This window comes from Chlorocebus sabaeus, chromosome 7 (assembly GCF_047675955.1).
Source record: "Chlorocebus sabaeus isolate Y175 chromosome 7, mChlSab1.0.hap1, whole genome shotgun sequence".
Lineage (NCBI taxonomy): Eukaryota > Metazoa > Chordata > Mammalia > Primates > Cercopithecidae > Chlorocebus > Chlorocebus sabaeus.
The window spans coordinates 12,205,839-12,228,795 of record NC_132910.1 but is presented as its reverse complement, the minus strand read 5'-3'; the positions used below and the strand labels follow the sequence as shown (position 1 = coordinate 12,228,795).

General features: G+C 40.3%; 2 protein-coding genes across 2 annotated transcripts in view; one reads left to right on the top strand and one right to left on the bottom strand.

Moving 5' to 3' along the window:
* Positions 1–9,632, top strand: part of POLR2B (RNA polymerase II subunit B) — a 49,380-nt gene extending 39,748 nt beyond the window's left edge. Inside the window, exons 18-25 of the mRNA XM_073017344.1 lie at positions 592–686; positions 1,782–2,032; positions 2,123–2,212; positions 2,464–2,571; positions 3,352–3,465; positions 3,837–3,997; positions 8,679–8,874; positions 9,370–9,632. Of these exons, the coding sequence (XP_072873445.1) occupies positions 592–686; positions 1,782–2,032; positions 2,123–2,212; positions 2,464–2,571; positions 3,352–3,465; positions 3,837–3,997; positions 8,679–8,874; positions 9,370–9,459 (1,105 nt within the window). The 3' untranslated portion in view covers positions 9,460–9,632. The remainder of the gene's footprint in view (positions 1–591; positions 687–1,781; positions 2,033–2,122; positions 2,213–2,463; positions 2,572–3,351; positions 3,466–3,836; positions 3,998–8,678; positions 8,875–9,369) is intronic.
* Positions 9,548–22,957, bottom strand: part of IGFBP7 (insulin like growth factor binding protein 7) — a 77,391-nt gene continuing 63,981 nt past the window's right edge. Inside the window, exons 2-5 of the mRNA XM_007998604.3 lie at positions 19,287–19,396; positions 11,667–11,783; positions 10,898–11,024; positions 9,548–9,809 (exon numbers count right to left, since the gene is read on the bottom strand). Coding sequence (XP_007996795.3) covers positions 9,790–9,809; positions 10,898–11,024; positions 11,667–11,783; positions 19,287–19,396 — 374 coding nt within the window. The 3' untranslated portion in view covers positions 9,548–9,789. The remainder of the gene's footprint in view (positions 9,810–10,897; positions 11,025–11,666; positions 11,784–19,286; positions 19,397–22,957) is intronic.

The following is a 22,957-nucleotide window of genomic DNA, read 5'->3' as shown; positions in this document are numbered from 1 at the left end:
TCACTGCAATCTCTGCCTCCCAGGTTTCAAGAGATTCTCCTGCCTCATTTTCCCAGGTACCTGGGATTACAGGCTTGCACCACCACACCCAGCTTGTTTTTTTTTTTTTTTTTTTTTTTTTTTTTGGTATTTTTAGCACAGACCATGTTGGCCAGGCTGGTCTCGAACTCCTGACTTCAGATGATCCACCCACCTTGGCCTCCCAAAGTGCTAGGATTACAGGCGTGAGCCACCATGCTCGGCCAGTGTAAAAACTTCTCACTGGAAGTGTTTGAGTAGAACCTAGGTGACCATCTTTCAGGGTTATTTTGTAATGGATTCTTAAATTGTGTAGGAGGTTGGACTCATTGACCCTGGGTCTTTTCCATTTTGACATGTAATTCTAGGTGGTTAAGGTTATGGGTCAGATGCTACATATGTATAACTTGTGATAACATTTAGAGTTTAACTCCGACCCTTAATGCAGTTATTCTTGTCCCAGATTCATAGTTTAAATTGTCTCCCAAATTTCAAGTAAATGAGAAATTGTTGGTATAGTCTCAGCCCTTTTGTTAAAAAATAGACTTTACCTTTAGAACCATGTGTTTTTAGGTCTGTTTTCTATCGCTCATACAAAGAACAGGAGTCTAAAAAAGGATTTGATCAAGAAGAAGTTTTTGAGAAGCCTACACGTGAAACATGCCAGGGTAAGTGACGCTAACATTTAAATGATGGAATCCTAAGTTAACTTACTGTGGTTTTCCTAAGTGATTTTGATGGGTTGTGTCAGCCTGCGCCTGCCCCCATCCCCCTCCCCTTTTTTTTGTGCAATGAAAGTGTGTTTTCATGTTATTCTTAGAGTTCACATCTAAGAAAATATGTGTATTTGATAAAAGTCTTTGCACCTGGGAGTGAGCTTGCTGCAGACCTTCCTTCCTGGTAGGTCCTGCATTGAGGAGGCAGTTTAGGAAATCAGAGAGGTCATGTAATTTCTGGGGACACACTTCACGCCTGTCCCCTCTTCCTTTCCAAATTATGGTGTGATCATAATATTTGTTCAGCCACATTATTTGTAAACATTTAAAAAATAACCAGTGAAAAGAGGATACCTAGCATTTGTTGTTTCTTGTAGAAAACTCAAACTTACTTTCTAGTTATTTATTTTGACAGACACTTAAAAACTGTTTATGCAGTGGGATGGATGGGATGTTCCAGGAAAATGCAACATTTCTGCTACAGTTTTGACTCTGAATAGAATTGCATGAAGTAAAATGTATTTTGTTTCCTTTGCCATCTTCCTGTTACTCACCTTCCATTGGGTGGTTCTGTGTAGTAGTGAATTGATGTCCATTGGAGTTAAGATTGAGTTAAGATGAAATCCACAATTTCTGTGGGAGGATGTGTGCAGAGGGAATCCATAGATATTCTCTTTTTAATTAAAAATTTTTTTCTCCTGTACCCACTGATAGCAGAGATGTTCTTTCTCTTATAATATAGAAATCAGAAGATGGCAAAAAAACATATCCAGAGTCACTTGATAAATGTCTGTCATGGAAGAATCTGCTTTCCCAATGCTGATTCCAATGTTCTTTTTCTTCATAGACTTTTTTTTTTTTTTTCTTTTTTTCCTGTGTGGACTGTGGTATTACAGAATTCAGAATAGTTTGTAATATTTGGAATAAGGGTATGATTCATGGTATAGAAATTCCTGTGGCCTTCTCTCTGACTTGGAACTGATTCATGTATGTGGTTTTTAATCTTTGTTGGGGATTATGTGACATTCCATGTCTATTTCCTCACAGGCATGAGGCATGCCATTTATGACAAACTGGATGATGATGGTTTGATAGCTCCAGGGGTTCGTGTATCAGGAGATGATGTTATTATAGGCAAAACAGTCACCTTGCCTGAAAATGAAGATGAATTGGAGAGCACTAATAGACGCTATACCAAGAGAGACTGTAGCACTTTTCTCAGAACTAGCGAGACGGGTATTGTGGATCAGGTTATGGTAACTCTCAACCAGGAAGGATATAAATTTTGTAAAATAAGGGTGAGTATTGAACTTTGTATGAACTTTGTTCATGTAGCTAGTCTTAGAAAGTAAACCAGATCCACTTAACTTATTTTTATATGAATTTAGGTACGCTCTGTTAGGATTCCACAGATTGGAGACAAATTTGCTAGTCGACATGGTCAAAAGGGTACTTGTGGTATTCAGTATAGACAAGAGGTAGGTGTCTTTGATCTCCCTCACACCCAAATCACAGTTTTGTTAAACATTTTTTTTTAAATCAAAATTTGCTTTAACTTAAGAGCTCGAAGATGATACAGATTGAACTTTTTTATTTTATTGTTGAATAAGTATATGAACATACCATGTTGAAACAGAATATGGGACATACAGTAATTCATTTGGGAGGGGGTGTCAGTTCTAGTTTAGTATATGCATCTTTAAGTCCCTTTTAAAATTTTTCTTTATAGGATATGCCTTTCACCTGTGAAGGTATCACCCCTGATATCATCATCAATCCCCATGCCATCCCCTCTCGTATGACTATTGGTCACTTAATTGAATGCCTTCAAGGGAAGGTAAGAGATGTTCTTCAAAAATATAGATTCTAAGCTGATACTTCTTCTAAAACTCTGATAGGTGATTGCTCTCAAATTTGAGCCAGAGTATTTTGTAAAAAGCTAGTGTGAGATTTACTTTTCTGCTTTCAAATTGATTATGATTCTGCCATTTTTTTTTTTTTTTTGGCAATTTGCAGTTATACACAAGTCAGGATTTTTGTGAGATATACTACATTCAACTAATACTTACATATGTGGTTTTCCTTTTGACTGGTTCTTTTCTATAGATGAAGAGTTAATTTATTGATGGAGAGTTCAATGTGAACTTAATAATTTTATAGTTCTATTATCAGCTCTACATGCATCTTTTGGTGGAGGTTTTCTATTTTTAAGTATTCTTTTAAGGTAAAGTGGCAATACTTTAACATGTGGATGGCTTGGTTTTAGGGCATTAAAATGTCATTTCCTTGAGCCATCTGAAGTACTTATGAGTCTCAGTCTTTTTGTACTTGATCCCATGGATCGACTTCTGTTGGAATACTTAAGAGTTTTTCTTTTTTAAGCAGGTTCATTTGTTCTAAATATTTTGTGTAAGATTATAAAATGAACCTTAATATATCACAGCTTTCCATAACATACATTTCGAGTTCAAAGTCTTTTAATTTTAAAATACTTAAATACTTTCAAATTTTAAAAGTATTTAAAATTTTTTTGAATGCATTTTTATTGATATGACTTTTAGGTGGAGACAGACTGAAGCAACATTTTAAAGAGTACTTTTTTTTTTTTAAAAAAAAGGTATCGGCTAACAAGGGTGAAATTGGTGATGCCACTCCATTTAATGATGCTGTTAACGTGCAGAAGATTTCTAATCTTTTATCTGATTATGGCTATCATCTCAGAGGAAATGAGGTATATTTGCTCTTATAGTAGTAATTTGTCATTTGTGTTTTTTTGTATGTGTGTAGTTTTATTCTGAAACAATATAACCTTTTATTGAAGTATAATATGTGCACATCTAGAGATGTACAGCTTGATGAATTTTCACAAAGTAAGCACAGCTGCATGACTAGCACCAAGATCTAAAAATGTGAAGGCAGCGACAACCTTTTTCAGTCGCTACCTTTCCACTCCCACCCCAAGCTAACTACTCTCTTAATTGCTAACATTTTAGATTAGTTCTGTGCTTTTTTATATAAATGGAGTTACACAATATATGCACATATCTTCTTTGACGTTTTTTAAATTTTAGGTCTACACTTCAAAATCTGTGTTTGTTGCAGGTCCTATACAATGGGTTCACTGGTCGAAAAATCACATCACAAATATTTATTGGCCCCACTTATTACCAGCGATTGAAGCATATGGTGGATGATAAGATTCACTCTCGTGCTAGGGGACCTATTCAGATCCTCAATAGACAGCCCATGGAGGGTAGATCTCGGTAAGAACTGTATCATCATCGTTATTATTAATTAACCTTATATTATGAAAAATGTCAACACACCAAAATGGAGATAGTGGTATAATGAATGCCTGTGTGCCTGTTACCCCCATTTCAACAATTATCGACTGATGGCCAGTCTTGTTGCATTCATCTCTATCCTTCTAACTTTTGATATTATCATCATGTTTTAAAGGCAGAGTCTCACTCTGTCACCCAGGCTGGAGTGCAGTGGCATGACCATGGCTCTCTGCAGCCTTGAACTGGGCACAAGCAATCCTCCTACCTTAGCCTCCCAAGTAACTAAATTGATATTGTTTCTTAAGTCCTTTTTTGAATTTATTGGTTGCCCTCCAACCTTTTTTTTACTACAGGCCTATGCCACTACACCTTTTTTAAAAAAAAAATTTTTTTTGTAGAGGCCAGGCACAGTGGCTCATGTCTGCAATCCCAGCACTTTGGGAGGCCAAGGCGGGTAGATCACCTGAGGTCAGAAGTCCAAGACCAGTTTGGTCAACATGGCGAAACACTGTCTCTACTAAACATACAAAAAATTAGTTGGGCACACACCTGTAATCCCAGCTACTCGGGAGGCTGAGGCCTAAGAATCGCTTGAACCTGGGAGGCGGAGGTTGCCGTGAGCTGAGATCATACCACTGCACTCCAGCCTGGGTAACAGAGTAAGACTTCGTCTCAAAACAAAAAACAAAAAAAATTTTGTAGAAATGAGGTCTCACTATGTTGCCCAGGCTGAACTTGAACTCATGGCCACAATCCTCCAGCCTCAGCCTCCCAAAGTATTGGAATTACAGGCCTAAACCACTGCACCCAGCCCTCTTGATTATTTTTAAGCAAAGTCCAGACATCATATAATTTCTCCTATAAATGTTTCAGTGTATATCTTTAAAAGAATGGTTCTCAAATCTCTTGATCCCAGGAACCCACAATGCTTTTGTTTTATGTGAGTTGTATTGATACTTATCATATTAGAAGTTAAAGCTGAGATTTTAAATTTATTATTTAAAAAATGCTAATAAGCTCATTACATGTTAATATAAATAACATGTTTTGGCTGGGCGCGGGGCTCACGCCTGTAATCCCAGCTACTCAGGAGCCTGAGGGAAGAATTGCTTGAACCGAGGAGGTAGAGGTTGCAGTGAGCCAAGATTACGCCACTGCACTCCAGCGTGGGCGACAGAGTGAGACTGTCTCGATAACAAAACAAAACAAAAAACCATGTTTAATGAAAAATATATCTATTTTCCAGATGAATTTAGTAACAAGAATAACATTGGTTTACATTTTTGTGAATCTCTCTAATGACTTGGCTTAATAGAAACAGCTGGATTCTTACATCTACTTCTGCATTCATTCCATTGTAGTATTTTATTTTTTATATTTAAGTATATGAGGAAACTCTGATTTCATGCAGATAAGTGGTTGGAAAGAGAGGAATATTTTGATTTTTTTTTTTTTTTTTTTTTTCTGAGACAGTCTCACTCTCGCCCAGGCTGGAGTGCAGTGGTGTGATCTTGGCACACAGCAACCTTCACCTCCTGGGTTCAAGCGATTCTCGTGCCTCAGCCTCCTGAGTAGCTGGGATTACAGGTGTGCACCACCAAGTCCAGCTAATTTTTGTATTTTTTGTAGAGCCAGGGTTTCACCATGTTGCCCAGGCTGGTCTCAAACTCTTGGCCTCAAGTGATCCGCCTGCCTTGGCCTCCCAAATTGCTGGGATTACAGGCAAGAGCCACTGCGCCCAGCCCCTGCCCCCGTCCCCCCTTTTTTTTTGAGACAGGTTCACCCCTGTTCCCTAGGCTAGAGTGTGGTGGCACAATCACAGCTCACTGCAGCCTCTACATTCCAGGCTCAGGTGATCCTCCCACCTCAGCCTCAAGTAGCTGGGACTACAGGCATGTGCCACCATGCCCAGCTAATTTTTCATATTTTTTAGTAGAGACAGGATTTCGCCATGTCTCCCAGCTGGTCTCAGACTCTGGAGCTCAGGTGATCCACTTGTCTGCCTTGGCCTCCCAAAGTGCTGGGATTATGGGCATGAGCCAAGGCGCCTGGTCTATGGATATTTTTTTGATGCTACACCAAAATGATAAGTTGTTGTTTCTCAAAGATTGGTTTTGATGTAGAAACTGAAACCATATGAATGAACCTTCTGCATTTTTTACATTTAAAGTTCATTGGTTTGTCTTGTACTTCAAATGTATCTTTTACACATGCATATTTTGTAGCATCCTAATTGGTCATTTGGAAAATAATTGGTTTGCTGAGTTATGCAGATTTTCAAATGTTGACATATTTCATCATAATAAAAAAATTGCATTTGTTAATATGACTACTGATGTCATTAGAAAAGCCTTTAAATATGTCAGGGAGCTATCAAGCCCATAGTGGTGCATAGAAGTTTCCTAAAATTCTGATTTTTGCTTGAAGCTCACAATTTTAATCATTTTCAGCAAATACTTAAATTTTCCTCAGAGTAAAAGACTTATGTTTTTGTTTGCTTTCATTTCTTCTTGTTTATTTCTTTGTCTGCCAAATATCTACAGCATCGTCAACTTAATTCTAAGTCTGAATTAACATAATGGGTGTTAACATGTTGATGAGTTAACCTAGTTGGTGTCAGCTGGCTATTCGAGTAAAAAAGATATTCCATGATAAAAGGGAGTAGTTCAGAATCATGCAAGTGCTTTTGTTCAAGACAGTCGTCTTCACTATACAGTAGAAGTGCTTATGAAATGTTCCATTTTATTTTAGTTTATTTTTTACATAGAGACTGGGTCTTACTATGTTGCTCAGGCTGGTCTCAAACTCCTGGGCTCAATCCAGCCTCTCACCTTGGCCTCCCAAAGTGCTGGGATTATAGGTGTGGGCCATCGTGCCTGTTTGAGGACTTTCATTTTTTAAAAGGTACAGGATATGAAAGAGATGTGTACTCAACGGTCAAAGTTTAATAAAACTATTTATTTTCACTGCTTCATTAAGGACATTTTTCAGTAAAACTGGTTTTTCTCCCCTTCACTTGAATGGAGAATATGACTGCTAGTAATGTTTGGTTCTACTACCCTGAGTTCTGCTAAGGTGCCAGCAGTTTTATTCATGTTTCCACCATCAGTGCAAATGTAAACACAGTGAAAGAAGCAAATGTATGTTGTTAGTATTACTATTAAAAATAACTTTGACTCTCAGGAGGTCCATAAACCACACTCTGAGAACCTCTGCTCTAGAAGATTAGGATGTTAAACCTAACCACAGTACCTCCTTAATATTAAATATCCAGGTTTACATTTCCCTGAATATCGCATAAGTGTTTTAATGGTTTGTTGGTTTCAATCAGTATACAAATAAGGTCCATGCTTTGCAATTGATTGATAGTGACCCATAAGTCCTTTTTTGAATTTATTGGTTGCCTTCCAACCTTTTTTTTCCCCTTGTAATTTATTTGTTGAAGAATCTGGACTGTTTGTCCAGGGCTTGAGACTGAATTTTGCTGCTTGCATCCCAAGTGCTGTGCATTCCTGCTTTTTTCGTTTTGTTTTGTTTTGTTTTGTAAATAATTAGATCTTGAGGCTTGAGATTCAGGGTTTGAGTTTTTTGGCAGTAATACTTCATAGGTGGTATTCTATACTTCCAGTATCTGGTTGCCTTTCTTTTTATGATTTTTAGCAGCTATTAATGATCACTACCTAAAGACCTTAATTAAATAGAGATTTCAAACTGATACCATTCTATTTTTTTCTCATTTCTTCTTCAGTTTTTTAGCCAGACTACTTCTAAAACTTTGTTTCCTCAACTGTTTGGTTACCTAGTGACGTAGTTCCTATAGTAAGGGCAGGAATAAATGCTTGATTCTCTTCTTTTATTTACCAGTTTTCATAATAGCGAGTTGGTTTTCTAATGATCCAGATCAGTGGTCCAAAGTCGACCAATGATTTTTTTTGTTTTGGGGGAGTATCATTATAAACCCACTGGTTTTATTTTGTGTATTTTGGATATTAAGTATGTTAAGGAAGCCATCACCATCTATTAGCCTGGCCATCTGAATAATGCATTTCACTTCTTATGTTGTGGAAACCTATTATCATTTACCTGTTCTTTCCATTACTTCAGCCAACATGTGTTTATGATTTCAAGGTTGATTGCCTGGGACAGTCATTCCATTGACAAGCTGCCTTATTTAGATTGTCTTTTTCATTATTCATTTTTTTAGTTTAGAGTTGAATTCTAGAAAGTTAAATGATAGCATGATGAACCTCCACTCTATGCGTTATTGTATCTTATGAGGAAAATTAAATGCTGTACTTAAGAATCTAATGTATCTACTCCATTTGGGGGCCTTCTTTTTTTATTTTTATTTGTTAAAAAATAGAGATAGGGTCTTGCCATGTTGCCCAGGCTCCTGAGCTCAAGAGATCCACCCAGTCCACTTCCCAAAGTGCTGGGATTACAGGGGTGAGCCACTTTGCTTAGCCCATTTGGGGACTTTCTAATGCACATCAAATAGTTGGTAGATTTCTCTTCTCCCCACCAGTAGAGAGAATGCTAGGGTATAAAAATTAGCCTAGTTCTCCTTCTTTGCAAATATTATTCTCCACCTTTGCCATTATTCAAGGCAGTATTTATAATAAAAAATAAGTACAAAGTAATAATTTTTTTCTCTTAACAGTGACGGTGGCCTGCGTTTTGGAGAAATGGAACGAGATTGTCAGATTGCCCACGGAGCAGCCCAGTTTTTAAGGGAAAGATTGTTTGAAGCATCAGATCCATATCAGGTTCATGTTTGCAATCTTTGTGGAATAATGGCGATTGCCAACACCAGGACCCATACGTATGAATGCAGGGGCTGCCGCAATAAAACCCAGGTGTGTATAGACTTTACTGGCAGTTGATGTTTGTTTAGAGGAAACTATGTTGGTCTGATTATCCAGGCAGATTTAGTGTAGTGGAACAGATTGGCATTTTTACAATTTTGATAGCATGCTTCTGTAAGATTCCTAGTTCTAAATATGAAAAAGATAATTTGATTTTTCTAAAAACCAGTTTAGGTTTTAGTGTGGTAATTTCTCTAAGCTATTATCTTTTGGAAATAATAAGACTTTGTACAAGGGATTTTAAACAATGAGTTTTTAAAAACCTTTTAGTTGAGGTGGGTGAATATAAATTATGTCTGGCAGAAAGGGTAAAATACCAAAGCCTAGGAGAAAGAACCACCATAAGCCGAGGTAGCAGAGTGCGTGTTCTCAGCTCCACTCATTTACTCGTTATCTGCAGTACCAGATCTTTGCCTTTTTCTGGGGTAGAGAAGTGGAGTCACTTCAGTACAATTCTGCTAATTACTATTTGTTTTTTCTTTTCAGATTTCTTTGGTGCGAATGCCTTATGCATGCAAACTATTGTTTCAGGAACTTATGTCTATGAGTATTGCACCGCGAATGATGAGTGTTTAGCTATTTTACAAGACTCAACAAGATAAAAATATCTTGGTGTCTTGTTTCTATTGTGTGGCTTTTAAAAAATGACAAATAATGTACTGTGTTGTGATAAAAAAAAGTAGTTTAATTTGTTTAATGATATGCATGCTTTTCTTCTGTAAATATATAATAAAGTTTTGTAGATAGTCTTGATGTGTGATCTTTATTTTGTATTTCTCTGTATAAAACCAGTGAATATAACTAAAGTGTTAGTGGATTGGATTAAAAGAAACTTATTAGGCAAGAACAGGTAATGTAGTTATCCATGACTACTTTTAACCATGCAGACTAATATATTCAGGAGGTTTATAGCTCAGCACCTTCACCTGTTTAAAAAAAAAAAAAAGATAAAAATTAGTTACATATAGGGATGTGGTTGACTTTTGAACTGTCAGGTAGTTGAGTGTTTCCAAATAAATGAAGATGTTAAAATGTGGGGATAAAGGATATATGAGTAATTGTATAAATAATATGCTGGAGTGCTCTGTGGAACTCGAGTTACATGATTTTAGCCATGAAAGGCAATTTTGCTGTATTGGTTGATGCATCAAAGGTACATCTTATTATAGAACTGGAAGAGCACATTTCACAAATGAGATTCAGAGAGGTTAAAGACCTTTCCTTTGTAGTCCAGATCTTCAAAAGGTAAAGTGGAGGAAAAATTAGTAGCAGAGCTGAGACTCAAACGCATGGCTTGACTCTTAGCTACTGCTCTGTTTCATTGCCTGGCATTACACATTATGGCTGAAGAGAATCTGACCACATGCTTCTTTACTTTATTTTCATATCACAGCTGAGTGATCTGCACAGTGGAATGGTTTGACATGCTGATGGTAAATTTTGTTCTTTTGTCTAAGGGAAAGCCAATTCAGACATCAGTTTCGTAGAACTATATAAATGTAAAGTAGCACTGCTATGACACTCAGGATGGGTTCTTCAGAGGAAGTTTTTTGGCAGTGAAGGAAGGGGAGACAGAACAGAAGTGGGCATTTGCCAGTATACTCTCTTTCTGGCTTTTTCTTTTAAAAGCAAAAGTGAAGGGTGAGAATTGCCCACAATCGTTTTCTTTTAAATGGGAATTTAATATAATAGTCACGACACAAAGGGAAAATGCCAAGTAGATAGGTAGAAAGCTATGGGAAATAGAAGCCATTCCAGGCAAGTTTGAGTTTTGACTCTTACATGTTAGATAAGGTAAAAGCATCTAAGTCATAATAACGACGTTCAGTCACCCATCCAGATAATCTTTTGGAGTCTCGTGCTCTACATTTTAATGGCATACTTAATGGCCCTTATGGATTCCTAACTACAGAATTTCATTAATAGCTATGTCTGATACTTTCATAATTAGTTCTGTTCTTTTTTAAGCAAATGTACTAGTCATTTTTAAATGGCTGTGAGATTTGTTGTGTACCTTTTTTCACTGGTATTTCATGTAAGGCATCAACCACTGTAATTTTTGCCGATGCTGAAGCCTGTCCTTGGGAATTGGATGCATGGCACTCATATTCTCCAGCATCGTCCTTACTTAGAGGAGATACCTGTGAAAGAAAAAGGATATAGTATTCCTCTGTGGTGGTCTTCTCTTTTGTCAGTGGTTCCAATGAGGTCATTATTTCATAAGTTTCCTAAGATGACCTGGGGATTCATAGCAAAGGTGCTGCCAGAAGTAGTGCAAGTCCTGTGCTAGGAGACTTCGATAGCTACTACATTTGGTTTGCTGAGGAGTCATCTCAGGAAATGTAATGGACAACTTTTGATCATACTGCATAGGTTAAAAACTAGATAGGTACACATTATCGGTTTGAGGGCAACCTTGATAAGGGTATATGATCAAAGTATTCTCCATGAATATCAAGGGTCAAGTAAAATAAGGTATTTATTAATCAATAATGAGTTAAAACGATGCTTGGGCCATGCGGCTCTGTGTAAGGATTTTGCTTTGAACTCTTAGGAAAACAGTAGTTCTTGTTAATTCATTGGTTGTTTTCAAAACATGCAATAAAGCACTTTTCCTTTAGTTTCTCTGAAAGAGAAGCAGCGACTCCATGGTAAAGCTATTCCAAAGAGATGTGGAAGAGCAAGCACCTTCAGGCTGGCAGTACATCAGGCACCTTTGCCAGGTCCGCTTATGTCTAATGCTAAGAATGAAACTCTTGCCAGCTCTTGGTTCTGGTACTCACCAGCACCCAGCCAGTTACTTCATGCTTTTCTGGGCCACCCCGGGTCTGAATGGCCAGGTTGTCCCGGTCACCAGGTAGGAGTTCTGTCCTTTGAACTCCATAGTGACCCCTTTTTACCTGCAAAAACAAAAGGAGAGAGTAATACTGAGTTTTGTACACCAGATCATCTACTTGGAAGTGGCCACATCCCTACAATTTCACATGGTGTATGTCAGACTTTCTAATAGAGAAAACAGCATTTTTCTCAACTATTTCCCTTTACTACTTTTAAAATATAGATCCTTTTATTTCTTCCTGCCAGTTTTCTGCTAAGCTTACATGTTTTAAACTAATGTGTTTTTCTGCATGCTTGGGGAATACACATGTTCATAATTTCCTTCCACTGGCCACCATCATTCATTCACTCATACTCTTGGAAATTCTGCTTCTCGGTGCCAGGCCTTTTCCCTGTCATGCCATGTTCGACTGATGAACTGTCACCCAGTACTAGGTTTGATGCTTGGGACCTTGGGGCTCTTCCTGCAACAGCTTCATCAATGGACAATAGTAGGCTGAGGCCAAAGCCAATACTATTACTTTGTTCTGAGGGCTAAGAATTAATCAAATGATTTACTGAACACCTAAGATAAAAAACACCTATCAAAGGAGTTCGAGACCAGACTGACCAACATGACGAAACCGTCTCTACAAAACACAAAAATCAGCCCAGTGTGTTGGTGAGTGCCTGTAGTCCCAGCTACTCAGGAGGCTAAGGTGGGAAAATTGCTTGAACCTGGGAGGCGGAGGTTGCAGTGAGCCGAGATAGTGCCACTGCACTCCAGCCTGGGCAACAGAGTGAGACTCCATCTCAAAAAAAAAAAAAAAAAAAAAAAAAAAAAAACCGCTGTCAAATACATGTGCTGTCATTGTTCTTTTATGACAAAACTTGTTGACTGTTTCTGTGTATGTCATGTTGAGATTCAGAAGAAATTTATTTGATTCAAGGCCAATACTAATGTATCCTTTTTGCTCTCATTTTAAAAGGCAAAATGTTTATTGTATAAACTCTGGAAAATATACAAAAGAATGAAATTCACTTGTAGCTCCTCGATATATATACATTTAGCAGCTGAGTTACAGAGTACAAATATTTTAAGCCTTGTGATAATGGTGAGTTAAAAAAAAAAAAAAGGATATACGAATTGTTTGTTCATTCCATCCCAGACCTCCTTTAAGAGGCTGACATTTATTGATACTTGACATTTATTGATACTTGACATTTATTGATACTACCTTTGTAATTAGAAAGGATTTACAATCTCAGGTAATTTCCTTTTCATTTTCTTCTATAATAAAGCAAATCTTAATAAAGACCAGATAATAGTGTGTATATATAGACACACTGTATGTGTAAATATAATAAATACATATATAAGTAAATCTATATATACACTTCGTTAACTTCCATCTCAGGGTTGCTTTTCCCATGTGGATCCCACTCCAACCATGTGTTTTTTGTTACTCTGCTGTTGTCTCGGCTTCAAACCTACACTGTATTTTCTCAGCTTTATGATGCCAGGACCGGGACTCAGCAAACCACATGTGATCTAGGCCAACTCCTGCTCTTGAAAAAATACCTTGCATGACTGATTTGGAAAGCCTGGCTTTTTGCATTTTTTTTCTGGAATTTTCCCACATTGCTACTAATGCTGTGAAGACAAACATGTACTCAATAGGTACCTTTCCCCTTAGTTTCCCAAGTAGCTGGAAGAAATGGTTTATGCTAATACAGCTTTTGCAATAGTTACTTAAAAATGGGTTTTAAGAATATTTTGGTAGAAGTATTAATTTGATTCAATGTCTAAAGTAATATGTCTCTGACCTTTATTCACTGAATGTCAGAATCATGTAAGAGTTTTATATGTGACCAAAGCAAGAAAATAAGAAACACTGCAGCACTGAAATACTGAATCTCAGCAACTGAGCCTCAAATCCCATAGCTCTTGGTAAAGAGCATTTTATGTTAATTAACTTGATCCACAATGGAAAGGGAAATGTATCTTGTTAAATATAATATTTAACAGAAATCACTGTATATATATACTTTATTTTTCCCTTCTTTTCACAGGTGTTGGCATGGTGTATTTTAATTAATGTTACATAATTATAAAAGGTTATACGTCATGTAGAAAACAGAAAAAACTGCCAAGAATTTTCATATGAAAAATTTTTATATGTCAAGCTCTCCCTTATTCATGTAAGGGGATTCTAAGTGTTGATAAGCATGTGTTTTCTGTTTTTTTTTTTTTTGAGACAGAGTCTTGCTCTGTCACCCAGGCTGGAGTGCAGTGGTGTGATCTTGGCTCACTGCAACCTCTACCTCTGCCTCCTGGATTCCAGTGATTCGCCTGCCTCAGCCTCCTGAGTAGCTGGGATTACAGGCACGTGCCACCACGCCTGGCTAATTTTTGTAGTTTTAGTAGAGACAGGGTTTTGCCATGTTGGCCAGGGTGGTCTCAAACTCCTGACCTTAAGTGATCCACTCGCTTTGGCCTCCCAAAGTGCTGGGAGGCATAAGCCACTGTGCCCGGCCACTAAATATGTGTTTTCTAGTTAAAATAGAAACTAAAACTTAAAAAGAGAGGTTAATATTCAGTGCTTGTAAAGATGCAGAGAAATGGCACTTCTCCATTGCTGGTGGGAGTGTGAATTACTACAATCTATTTAAAGAGTAATCGGACAATGTCTATTAATACTAAAACAAATATTTTGACTTATTCAGGTAACTGTTGGGAATCTATCTTATAGCAATAAAAGCACCGTATGATATGTGTACTTTGATGCTTAAAGTAGGATTGTTTAAGTTGACAAAAATTTGGAAACAACAGAAAAAATACAGAACTGATTTAATACATTATGGTATTCATACCTGGAATATTACGTAGCTGTTGAGAAGCAGACTTGGACGGATGTCCATGAAGTATTTGTTGAGAAAAGCGAGTTTCAGAATAGTTTATTGGCACACTATATTCTCATTTCACCGTAGGGATATATGTTTGAATATGCTTGGATATGAAAAAGAATGTGGAAAGATACAAACCAGGGCAGTTCACATTGGTTATCTCAGGCAGGAGGAGGAGGTGGTGGGGGGACATTCTCAACTCTTTCTTTATACGTCTTTGGATAATTTCCGCTTATTACCATTACCTTAGAGGTCACTATTTTTGATTAAAAATATTCTTAGAGTTCATGGAAGCCCTAATCTGAAGAAATATTCAGGCAAGAAAAGAATTAAACAGAGAGTCTCTCGGTCTCAGAGACAAGTATTGGGAAGGTGTTTTGCTTTCGCTGTGAGCATCGTCTCTGATTTAAAAGGGTTAAGTCAAACATGGTTATTTCAGTTCATGTTCCCATTTCAAAATATTGCCCTTCGAATCTTTCTAGGCTAGGGGTTTGCTGAAAGGCTTGTTAAAGCCAGCAGGATAATAACTGCCAGTAAGGAAAGTAAAGACCACTCACCAGGCTGTGCCAACCGTAAGAATTGCCACTGCAGTCTCAAGTGTCAGGGAGAGAAGTCTTGTGCCATTAATTCTGCTGTTGCTAAGAATCCTTGAGCTAGAAAGACATGCTGTCTTTATTTAAGCCTCAGTTTCTCTTGTTTAACAAGGTGGATTCTAATATTCTATCCAAAAAGGTGTTCTACTCTTAAATTGGATTTGAAACACACGTGCTAGTCAATATGTCTGTATTCTCAACAGTCTGGTTACAAGGACAGCGACGAGAAAACAAATACCCTGTTTATTTAGGTCAGTGACTTCCCAAGTTTCCTTAGTTTTGACATGGCCCAAACTAAGAAATACATTTTACATTGTAATCTGGAATATACAAAAGTTTCAGGAAATGACACCTTTATAAGTAGTAAGTGTGATGCCTTAACATAGGTTCTGTTCTATTTTTTATTTTTTATAAAAACATGCTGGTTGTGATCGCTACGTTAGTTCCAGGACTCGCTGATGAGTCACGGTCTGCCGTGTAAGAAACACTGCTTTGGGTCATGCATGTGGCAAATTATATTATGAAGGTAGAGGACAACTGGCAGAGCATCATAGTTGGGTTTTGCTTGTTCTGGAAAGTCTGCAGAAAAAATGGTTTCTCTCCTACTTCCTCTTCACTTCTTTTCTTCAGCACCCGTCTCATTGACTGACATAGTGGGTTTTGTTATGGGATCTTGCTCTGTCACCCAGGTTGGAGCGCAGTGGTGCCATCATAGCTCACTGCAGCCCCACCTACTGGGCTCAAGCGATCTTCCCACCTCAGCCTCCCAAGTAGCTAGGGACTATAGGTGTGAGCCACCACACGGGCCTCAACTGCCGTGGTGTTTTTGAATAGCCCTGAGGACAAGCCCTCAGTGAGGCCTATTGGGATCTGTCCTGTACAGTCCTAAAAGGGAAAAGATTCCCGAGGCAGACGTATTCCTCTGGTATGTGAATACTTTAGCTGGGATTGGGTAGAGCAAGGAGTGAAGAAATTATTTTTTGCCAAGATTTGTCAATAAGGTCACATGCCCCAGGACACTTGGGTGACCCTCGCTTCTCATTGTGTAAGTATCCCTAGGAAACTGTAGAGAACTGCAATGGAATTTTTCATGAGTATTCCTTGGAACATTATTTCTCCACCTCCCCACACCCTGAGCAAACCAGCAATCTCCAAATTAGCAGTGAGGAACGCCTGCAGTTCTTACAGTAAGGATGGAGGGGAAATCATCCACGGACTGCATTTCTGCTCTTAATTGCTCTTGCTCCACCTTCCTCTTAAGAACATAATTGATTGGGGTGAAATTTTATTGCTCCTTTAAGAGAAGCTTCACTGTAGAGGATGGTATAGTAGTGTTGACTCTGCCATCACCCCCACCTCAGGCATTTTCTGGTATCTGTTGCCAGATTTTACACAAACCAGGGGGATTCACGCTGGTGCCAATGTCAGTGGCCGCATCCCTCTGGCCGCATGGGGGAGCCAGAGGTTAGCAGGTGACCCGACCTGGGCTTGAGCCCTTCAGTGGGATTTTCACAAAGCAGCAGGGAGAAGGGAAACCCTTTCTTTCCTCTGGGGTCTTTAAGCTGTGATAAAAATGTGAGTGGAGTTGACATCTCCCACTGCACAGGAAGCTTTCTGAAGCAGGAGAAAATGAGACTAGTATATTGAGAGCAAAGAGTCAAGAGTTAGAGTTCTCATGGCGTGTGTACCCGCATGCAGGGGCCCTTGAGGCTGGACCCCACTCCTGTTTTTTGTTTTGCCTAGGTTAATTTCAGATGGGCTGGTAGAACTTGCAACAGAAAGAGCTCCGACTGCGGGAGCCACAGTCCTCCTGGAGTTCTAGAAGTTGCTCCTCCGGTCACACAATGTGCAAACGAAATAGTCAAGGGAGACCATCATCCACCTTAGAGCTTGCTGGAGAAGTAGGGTAGCTAAAAAGGGATGTCTGGTTATGCCCTTTTACTTAAACCAAGTTTCTTTTTTGGTAGCATGAGTTTGATTTTTTTTTTTTTAATTCTTCGTAGGACAGTTGTGAGGCTAAGCAATTCAAAATGTATAAAAAGGACAAAAATGACTAGGTGCTGTAATCCCAGCACTTTGGGAGGCTGAGGCAGGCGGATCACCTGAGGTCAGGAGTTCGAGACCAGCCTGACCAACATGGAGAAACCCTGTCTGTACTAAAAACACAAAGTTAGGCGTGGTGGCAGGCTCCTGTAATCCCAACTACTTGGGAGGCTGAGGCAGGAGAATCACTTGAACCTGGAAGGTGGAGGTTGCAGTAAGCCGACATCATGCCATTGTACTCTAGCCCAGGCAACAAGAGTGAAACTCCATCTCAAAAAAAAAAAAAAAAAAAAAAAAAAAAGGCAAAAACCTAACTGTATGGTATAATTGCGAAGTATTAGTTGATGGCAAGTAAGCGTTTTCCCTCCTCCATACCATAAATGCTGAGAAGATGTTGTTCTTCAAATATGAAGATAATTATACAAGATAATGCCACTGGAAGGGAAAAATTTCCAGGAACAGTAGCTAATGTCTACTGGGTGCTAACTATGTATCAAGTGATTTTTACCTGCATTGCTTTATTTAATCTTTATGATAATTACATGCTACTTTAATAATGTAGAAAAGGGAGCTGAGGCTAACAGCAGTGGTTTTCAGTCCAGGGCAATTCCCCAGCCCCACACCCTTAGGGGACATGTGGCAATGTCTGAAGATGCTTTTAATTCTCAAGACAAGGGGGATGGAGGATGCTACCATTATACAGTGGTTAGAGGTGGGGGTGTTGCTAAACATCTTCCAGAGCATGGGCAGCCCTCACAACAAAGAATTATCCGGCCCCAAATGTCAATAGTGCTGAGGCTGAGTAACCCTGGCTTGCAGAGAACCCAGCCAACCTGGCTAAGGAATTCACACTCTCCTTTTTCTTTTCCTTTTCTTTCGTTTCTTTTGAGACAGGCTAGGGTGCAGTGGGACAATCACAGCTCACTGCAGCCTCGATCTCCTGGCGCAAGGGGTTTTTCCACCATAGTGTCCTGAGTAGCTGGGACCACAGGCACACCTCACCATGCCCAGCTAATTAAAAAAAATTATTTGTAAGAACGAAGTCTCACTGTGTTGGTCAGGCTGGTCTCAAACTCCGGGACTCGAGTGATCCTCCTGCTTCAGCCTCCCAAAGTGCTGGGATTACAGGCATGTGCTACTGCACTCAGCCTCACACTTTTTTTTTTCTTTTTTTCCATTTGGGAAGTCATTTCAAAACTGATTTATTAAAAGAATATCGTGCTTTTTCCACTTGGGGCCACCATTTAGCAAAATTCAGAAAGGAGAAATTTTTTTCTTTGATATTCCTCCTCTTGTTCCTTTTTAATGCTCTGTTCTGGAGTGGTCTCCTTTGTCCCTAACTTGTGGTTCTACAGCCTTGGTACTTAGAAGAATAGATCCCACCTCACTCCTTCTACCCTACTTCCAAGTGCTCTTAAAATGTACTCATCCATCTCCCAGCACTTAGGGAATCTGAAAAAAATAATCCATGCTCACAGGAGAAGGCTACAGGGCTTCGTGTCCTTTTACCTTCTTAGTCGAGCCTCCCAGTAAAATAATTATAATGCCTCCAAGCAGACAGGATCTAAAGTATCAGCTAAATGTTCAGTCTTAAAGGAGGAGACTGATGACATCACAAACAGCTTGGTGGGGGCTTGGAGGTGGTATTTTGGGACAGAAAGAGAGAAACATACACTTTTAACCCATATGCTATATTGTCTCCACTGAGGGCGCACACACAGACACACACAGTTCACTCACACTCACCTATGCACACACATACACACACCACAGGTGCACACACACCCCGAAGGTGGGTTCAGGTGTTCAGCATTATTGTTCTTCCAGTTTCTCAGTTTCTAGGATGCTGCTAATTAAAGCATGGCAGGGACTGGTTTTTGTCCCATGAATCCAGAGGAGGTGCCTGTATGACTGCCCTAAGGTTTCACCTTGGAGCATCTGCAGTCAACAAAGCATGCTAAGGCTTTAACGTTTTACCATCATTGTGCAGTGCAAGAGATGCTTGTCAGCCTAGGACGTCTTCTTGAAGTCTGTGCCACTGACCTTGTTCCAGATGAGGACAGGAGTTGGGATTCCGATGACCTCACAGCTCAAGTACACCTGGGCACCAGTGACATTCCAGATGTCCTTGGGGGGCGTCACTATGGAAGGACCTGCAGGAGAGGGCACAAAGCCAAAGCCATCTTTTAAATCGCCCTTCACATGAGTCAGCATCTTAGGGAGAAAATAATAATTGTGTTTATGAAGCCGTCCCCTTGGTGGATTATCTGAAGCAAATTTCAAAGACTACACTGGCTTCCTCCTGCCACCAGCATGATTTTAAGGTCCACTTTGGGAATGCATAAATCTAATCAAACAAAAACAATTAGGAAGAAAAATTTGTTATTAAAATTTTCTTCTTCCCCAGACCATGCTTAAATGAGTGCTAATTTACCAGCTGTTTTTTATTATCTGGGACTTTTCCAGTAATAATAAAATTTTAGTTCCAAAATGTTCAGTGTTTTTCTTCTTTTGTTTACTGCTATTTCTATTTTGGTTGGAAAGGCAACAAGCAACCGCTCCGTGGGTAACGGAGAAAAAAAAACCTAAGAGAATATTTGAAAATGTGCTGAGCACCCAGACAAGATGGAAGTCTCTGCCTCAAGAAGCTCAGGATCTAAGGTTGAAACGGGTGATGAGACAGGGAAGAAAAGGAGTGCTGTGTGCCTTAGGGGATTGCAAGGGACATCTTTATTTTTATTATTTATTTACTTATTTTTTGAGACGGAGTCTTGCTCTGTGCCCCAGGCTGGAGTGCAGTGGCGCGATCTCGGCTCACTGCAAGCTCCGCCCCGCCGGGTTCACGCCACTCTCCTGCCTCAGCCTCCCGAGTAGCTGGGGCTACAGGCGCCCGCCACCACACCCGGCTAGTTTTTTGTATTTTTTTAGTAGAGACGGGGTTTCACAGTGTTAGCCAGGATGGTCTCGATCTCCTGACCTTGTGATCCGCCTGCCTCGGCCTCCCAAAGTGCTGGGATTACAGGCTTGAGCCACCGCTCTATATAATTTTATTATTATTATTTTTTGTGACAGAATCTCGTTCTTCCACCCAGGCTGGAGTGCAGTGGCTTGTTCACAGTTCACTGCAGCCTCAAACTCCTGGTCTCCAACGATCCTCCCACCTCAACCTCTGGAGTAGCTGGGACTATAGGCATGCACTACCATGCCAGTTCATTTTTAATTTTGTTTTGTAGAGACAGGGTCTTGCTATGTTGCTCAGGCTGGTCCTGAATTCCTGGCTTCAAGTAATTCTCCTGCCTCAGCCTCCCCAAATGCTGGGATTATAGGTGTGAGCCACCATGCCTTGCCAGAAGGCACCTTTGAACAGAAGAGGCCTGGCTGTTGAGGAGGGTGGTACAAGGGTCCTTCTCCCAGTGTGGTCAGGTGAGGCAGCTGGTAAGAAGGAAGAAGAGTGACTGATCTACTGGGTGTGACCGGGGTCCCCAAGGAGAGGGCCCTTTCCCAGGGTTCTCTGTGCAGGTCCCTAGCAGGAGGCATTGGCAAGTGGGGGGCACCCTCAAGCCACTGCCTAAACAGAGTCAGCAGGTATGGGACCACTGAGAGACGCCAGAGTGATGCTCTTCCATTCCCACAATTAGGGAACACACCTACCACCTTCTGTATCATGGCACCCTTTGGAGAAGGCCCCTACTCAGAGTCAACACAAACCATGTGCATCCTTTTTGCTGTGAAAGTGGTGGGACTCTCTGGTCCTGGGTCAGCTAACTATGGCCTGCGGGCCAATCTGGCCTGCCATCTGTTTTTGCATGGCCTGTGAGCTAAGAATGGTGTTTGCATTTTTATTTTTTTTAATTAAGAAAAATTTTATTTTTTTGAGACAGGATCTCAGTCTGTTGCTCAGGCTGGAGTGCAGTGGCATGATCTTGGCTCACGGCAACCTCCACCTCCCAGGTTCAAGCTCAAGCGATTCCCATGCCTCAGCCTCCCAAGTAGCTGGGACTACACGTGCATGCCCAGCTAATTTTTGTATTTTCAGTAGAAACAGGGTTTTGCCATGTTGGCCAGGCTGGTCTTGAACCCCTGAGCTCAAGCGATCCTCCCGCCTCGGCCTCCCAAAGCGTTGGGATTACAGCCCTGAGCCACTGTGCCCGGCCTGCATTTTTAAATGGTTGAAAAAAAAATTAAAAGATGGATATTTCACAAAGTGTGAAAATTGTAAGGAAATGTCCATAAAATAAAGTTCTGTTGGAACACAGCCACACTTATTTGTTTCCTGCTGTCTCTGGCTGCCAGAGCAGTTGTGGCTGAGACTGCATGGCCTAAAAATATTCACTGTCACTGGCCTTTTATTAAGAAATTTGCTGATTCCTGCTCTAATCAACTGAGGGAGACTGATGCCTAAATAAGACATTATGGGAAAGCCTCAGGACTTCACTCCTTTACGCATTTTCCGGAGCTGATGCAAGTAACCCCCCTGGGTGATTTCTGGTTCGGCTCTGAAACACAACACTATGGAAGCTAACAGATACCCAGAGAGCGGGTGCTGCTGACTGCGCCTGTCCGCTGATGGCCTGGTTTCCCGGCATCTGCAGGGGAGAAGTGCACACCTACTTTTTATTTACTGGTAATTAGTATATCACTTCTGCTAATTCTAAATGCCAGGGTTCAGCCACCAGGGGCCTTCAGAAAGACTCGGGACTGTCTGCAGAGGACGGTCACGGAGCTGGCAGCCTGCGTTCCTCATGTGGGGCGGTGTGAGACTCCAGAACCGAACCTGGCCCCTATTCCATGCTCAGCATGGTTTCTTGAATGAATAAATTAATGACCCCTTCCGAATGTTAAATCTCTGTGGACTTGGGTCTCCTATCCTAGCAAAGTAGCAAACTGCAGGGTCATCTTGCATCAGAGTCCTGGGAAAGGGACAACCTCCCCTTTAGGGCTGGAAAGTTTTCTGGCATAATCAGTATTCAAAGGACATGAAGTCTCTCCTTTTGCAACAGGCTATTTCCAGCACAATATTAATTTCTTGAAACAGAAAGGAAATGACCCCAGTGTGCAAGATTTTCCCACTCATCTAAAGCATTAGAAGCTGATTTTTTTTTTTTAAATCTCATGGGATATTTTTATTTTTTCCCTTTGTAGGAATGTGCCAAACAATCAAAGTTTGGAAAGCTCTAAATACATTTTGTGCTTCCTTCCCTCCAAACCATAGGTCTGAATAGGAGGCATATATCCTGGCCAGGGGGCTTGGCTCTTCTGCTGCAAACATGAATGTGGTGAGCACAGTGGTGCAGTATTTATGTTTCTGGCTCTGTCTCAGACATTTCCTAGTCTGGATGCAGCAATACAGCACCCTGAAAAGGGCTGGGCCTCACCCTATCCCAGGCTTCCTCTAGGGCTCTGGGACCCCAAGGGCTTGGACACCACAGAGCCGGATCTGGCTGTGCTTTGAACTGCCTTCGCCCACCTCTCTGACGGCCCTCACGCTGCTCTGTTCTCCTTCCCACACACAGACTTGGCAGGAGAACTTCAAAGCTCAGGGGATCTCAAAGGATTGTTCTGAGAAGAACACACCAGTGTTCAGAGATCTGGGGGGAGCTCGGGAACAAAGCTGCTTCTCACATATCCAAATCACACAAGGAATGCAAGACAATTTTATTGTGAGGATCTGAGGGCCTCAACCCTGCCAAAACCTACTTACTTGAACCGTGTTC